The following is a 5,098-nucleotide window of genomic DNA, read 5'->3' on the forward strand; positions in this document are numbered from 1 at the left end:
AATGGCATCATACTGAGTGATTTAGATATGAGATGGAAGAAAAGGTTAGAATTGGAGCAAATGTCCCCCTATCTCAAATGGTTTTTTGTTTGTTTTTTTTTTTTTTTTTTTTTTTTTTTGAGACGGAGTCTCGGTCTGTAGCCCAGGCTGGAGTGCAGTGGCGCAATCTCGGCTCACTGCAAGCTCGCGCCTCCCAGGTTCACATCATTCTCCTGCCTCAGCCTCCTGAGTAGCTGGGACCACAGGCGCCCGCCACTGCGCCCAGCTAATTTTCTGTATCAAATGTATTTTATCTCCATGTTGTTTCATAGTTTATTAATTTGAAGATGCTTTGTATGTCAGCTAATCATTTTCAACTCTAGGTCTGGAAAAATCAAGGGCATGATTTCTGAAATTACACTTAGCCTAAATAAAACTTAGAAACACTGTTCACCTTCTTACAGTGTTTTTGACTGAGTCTTTTTCATTTATAAGTGACAGGAGGTGTTACTATAATATTATTTCCTAGAATGTCAAATTTTGAGCCTAACAGCATGGTAAATTTGGCTATATTTGTTTATTGTTTGTTTTATGTTTTGAGACAAAGTCTCACTCTGTTGCCAGGCTGGAGTGCAGTGGCATGATCTCAGCTCACTGCAAGCTCTGTCTCCCAGGTTCATGCCATTCTCCTGCCTCAGCCTCCCGAGTAGCTGTGACTACAGGTGCCCGCCACAACGCCCGGCTAATTTTTTTGTATTTTTAGTAGAGACGGGGTTTCATCGTGTTAGGCAGGATGGTCTCGAATTTGTGACCTTGTGATCTGCCGGCCTCGGCCTCCCAACGTGCTGGGATTACAGGTGTGAGCCACCACGCCCAGCTTCCCACTTCTTTTTAATATGTAGTGTCATAACTGAACAGTAAAGTGAGCAGATTATTAGGTTAGATCTGAAGTGTCAGTCTGGTCACCAGTGCCCAAGTCACTGCCCCTATGGTAATATTGGTTACTTCATATTTTCCTACAGCAAACATAAAATTTGTTATAGTGAGATTTTTACCTGTATACCTCTCTTCTTAACTTTAATGTTATTACCTCAAGGAAGATATTATAATGAATGAAGATTCCATGATGAAAGCTTTGCAGAGTTTATTACAGTAATTTAGTACTTCATTAGATCTTTAGTTTTTTAGGAGCATAGCACTGAATGTTTGTTTCTTTGTTGAACCTTTTGAAAACTGGTTTTCCATTGATGCAGTGTAGCTATTACAGGAATATTATTTTTAAAACATTTTTATACAGCATGGCTGAAAATTGAACCTGGACCTGCCTCATGGCCTACCGTTGAAGGAATAGCATTTTTTGCCTACCTAGAAAGACAATGTTAAATATGCTTTCTATATATTTTTTGACTTGTGCTACCTACTGTGCGTTTATGTTTGTGGAATCTGGTTTCTTTTGGACAAAACCACAAATCAAAAACACCTCATTTCTTAGGCATTTGAAATCCCTAATTCAGAATAATCTCCCAAACAGAAACACAACTACCTGCGTTGTTTTTGACAAAAGAGCTAAGTAGCATTAAAAAATTATTTTAGGCCAGGCACGGTGGCTCACGCCTGTAATCCCAGCACTTTGGGAGGCCGAGGCAGGTGGATCATGAGGTCAGTAGATCGAGACCATCCTGGCTAACGCGGTGAAACCCTGTCTCTATTAAAACTACAAAAAATTAGCCAGTCGTGATGGTGGGTGCCTGTAGTCCCAGCTACTTGGGAGACTGAGGCAGGAGAATGGCGTGGGCCCAGGAGGCGGAGCTTGCAGTGAGCCAAGATCACGCCACTGCACTCCAGCCTGGGCAACAGTGCAAGACTCCATCTCAAAAAAAAAAAATTTTTTTTTGACCCCAATTCTGTTTTTTAACAGAATAAAATTCTTCTGTTCTTCACTTTCTTCTTTCACAAGTAACGTATTGAAAGTAGGGTTTATTTGGGGGAAGCATTTCTTTCTGTCTCTTATCTCATAATAAATACAGGTGTGCTTAACTGCTAGTTTCCTACCTCAAAGCACATACTCAAATCTAAAGATTTTTAAGATTTTGGAATCTGAAGAGTGTAAACATTTCTCCTAATCACAGTGTGACACAGACAAATGAATCAAGCCAATGCTACTTTTATTTATGCATAGTAACTGGGACTTTTCTTTTTGGAAATCAGATACATTTTGTATGTATTAGTAACTTGGAATCCTGCATTAGTTATCCTTGCTCTCTCAAAGCAGATGTTGAAATTATAAAGGTGCACAGTTTCTCCATGCAACACTGAAAGTTATATTTTCCAAGGCTTTGTAAAATTGTAGAATGTCCTGTTAAATTTCTGTCAAATCAGTAACTCACACTGTTTTGAGAATTATGAATAAAGGAATAAAATATTGTTAGTGTTTATTTAGTACAAAAGTAGATTATAGAATCTCAGCATTTTTATCAAAAATACTCTTTGTGATGGTTGATGTATCAGGAGACACTTAAGGCCATATCTGCTTTCAGTAATCAAAAATGCATTTAAGATGTAGAAACTTGAGGTAGCAGAAGTATACATCACTATAACATATTGATAACATCCTTTGGTATAGAAAATTATATTCCCAGAGTGAGTTTCTTTTTTAAAACCGTTAATGAGGCCAAGGTGGGAAGATGACTTCAAGACCAGCCTGGGCAAGATGGCGAGACCCTGTCTCTACAAAAAATTAACTGGGTGTGGTGTTGTACTCCTGTAATCCCACCTACTCAGAGTCTGAGGCAGGAGGATCCCCTGAGCCCAGGAAATTGTAGTGGCAGTGAGCTATGATCATACTACTGTACTCCAGTCTGGGCCACGAAGTGAGACCCTGTCTCTTAAAAAAAAAAAAAAAATTAGCTAAGCATGGTGGCATGGGCCTGTAGTTTTAGCTACTTACGAGGCTGAGGCAGGAGGATCACTTGAGTCCAGAAGTTCAAGATTACAGTGAGTTATGATTGTGCCGCTGCACTCCAACCTGTGTGACAGAATAACCCTGTCTCTTGGGTGGGGGGTGGGGAGTTGATTATTTACTTTGAAATATGTTCAAAACTGATTCCTGTTCTATATTCCTAATGAACAGAATAGACTTTATATAAAACAAACGAACTTTAGGATAAAATTTAATGGAAGTATGATATATATGTGTGTGTGTATATATATATATTTTCCAGCTCTTCTGTCTTCTAATATATTTATTACATAAAATGAAATTACTTTGTTTCCACTTTGTATCACTTCAGTTCTCCAATAAATCTGAGAATTCTGGTAGTGTGAAATATTCAACTTTGTTTGCTTATTTACATAAAATGTATAAGGACAATTTGTGATAGTTAAGAGTTACATTTAAATATCAGTAAAAAGTTGTTATAAATTCAAATTTAAAATTTTTTAAAGGAAATTGTTAGAAATTTTAAAATGAACTAAAAGGTGATTATGTGTAAATGCTTGAATATATGAATATTAGCATTGTCCCTGAAAGAATTTAGAACAAAGAAATTGGGATCAAATAAATAAGGGTTTGATTATTTTTAAATTGGCTTATATTCCATTGTAAAACAGAGGTTTATCAGTGGCATAAGGAAGGTTTTTCACCTTTTTTGTATTGAAATCTTTGACATATACATATATATCTTTGCTAATCTTTGCTCATATGAGAGCAAAGATGTGCTCTCTCTATATATGTCTTTGTTCATATCAGACCTTCCTGATATCTCTACATAGTCTTAAATATAGAAACATTGGACGGGATGATCTCTGTGCCCCTTTTATCTATACTGTTCCATTATTTTATACTTTAACACATTATCTCTGTTTTATGATACAGAATGGAATATTTCTTTTTTCCAGAAAATGCTTATTGGTCAGTTGATACACATTAGGCCAATATGTGTTACTTGAGTGACCCATCTTCCTTCTTTTCATTTCTGTCTCCTGTCATTAACCTGGATATCTGGAATGTGGACCAGACTCTTCAAACGCTATGTAAAACCTCCTCACCTTTGTCCATTTGGTTGCTCAGCTACTAAGAGCACCATTTCTGAATTGAAGTTAACTGAATACCATTCTGTTTTAGAGATTATGACATACCTATTGGATTCTCATGCCTTTTTCCTCCCCTCACAAGGTTGAAGAGATGGTGCAGAACCACATGACTTACTCATTACAGGATGTAGGCGGAGATGCCAATTGGCAGTTGGTTGTAGAAGAAGGAGAAATGAAGGTAATTCCCCCTGAAATGTTGTAGATTGCCAAAGGCATCTCTGTTTCAGTCATATAATCATTACTATTGATATGAATAAGGATAGCACTTTCAACTTACCTTTAAAACAAATTATTACACGTGATCAAAGCAGTATCATATATGGAGCAATAGAATGTCTTTTTGCTTTTCTGGCTTTGCCTTTACTAAAATTTCTTTATGATTGTAATATAAATATATGATTAAACCTTTCTGTTTTGACTGGGCCATGAAGAAAATAAAATTTGGAGAATTAGATATGAAAGGTCACAATTAGCTGATGGTCCTATATTTGGATATTTCCTTTTTTTTTTTTTTTTTTTAACATACTGAATGTTGTGCCTAGATGACACTTTGTTTCTCTCCCTTTTTGGTCTATACCCTCCTTTTCTTTTCTCTTACTGCACCTTTATTTGATGTTCAGACATTGGTCAGTTAATCTTGTTTACATCCCTAAACACAGGGACGGAAAATAAGAGCAAGGAATGAGAGAAGAAAAAGAATATTGACATTTAAAAGGTACTATTGGCCAGGCACAGTGGCTCATACCCGTAATCCCAGCACTTTAGGAGGACATGGCAGGTGGATTACTTGAGCTCAGGGGTTCAAGTCAAACCTGGGCAACACGGTGAAACCCCATCTCTACAAAAAATACAAAAATTAGCCAGGTGCAGTGCCACACACCTGTGGTCCTAGCTACTCAGGAGGCTGAGGCAAAAGATCCCTTGAGCCAGGGAGGTCAAGGCTGCAATGAGCCACATTTGTGCCACTGCACTCTAGCCTGGGTGACAAACTAAGACCCTGTCTAAAAAAAATAGTATATATATATAT

At 37.4% G+C, this 5,098-nt stretch overlaps 1 protein-coding gene across 1 annotated transcript in view; it reads left to right on the plus strand.

Annotated features, from left to right (window-relative positions):
* Positions 1 to 5,098, plus strand: part of COL4A3BP (collagen, type IV, alpha 3 (Goodpasture antigen) binding protein) — a 155,336-nt gene that overhangs the window by 132,932 nt on the left and 17,306 nt on the right. Inside the window, exon 13 of the mRNA XM_011996488.1 lies at positions 4,154 to 4,249. Within this exon, the coding sequence (XP_011851878.1) occupies positions 4,154 to 4,249 (96 nt within the window). The remainder of the gene's footprint in view (positions 1 to 4,153; positions 4,250 to 5,098) is intronic.

Source organism: Mandrillus leucophaeus, unplaced genomic scaffold (genome assembly GCF_000951045.1).
Source record: "Mandrillus leucophaeus isolate KB7577 unplaced genomic scaffold, Mleu.le_1.0 Scaffold114, whole genome shotgun sequence".
In the NCBI taxonomy this organism is placed as follows: Eukaryota; Metazoa; Chordata; class Mammalia; order Primates; family Cercopithecidae; genus Mandrillus; species Mandrillus leucophaeus.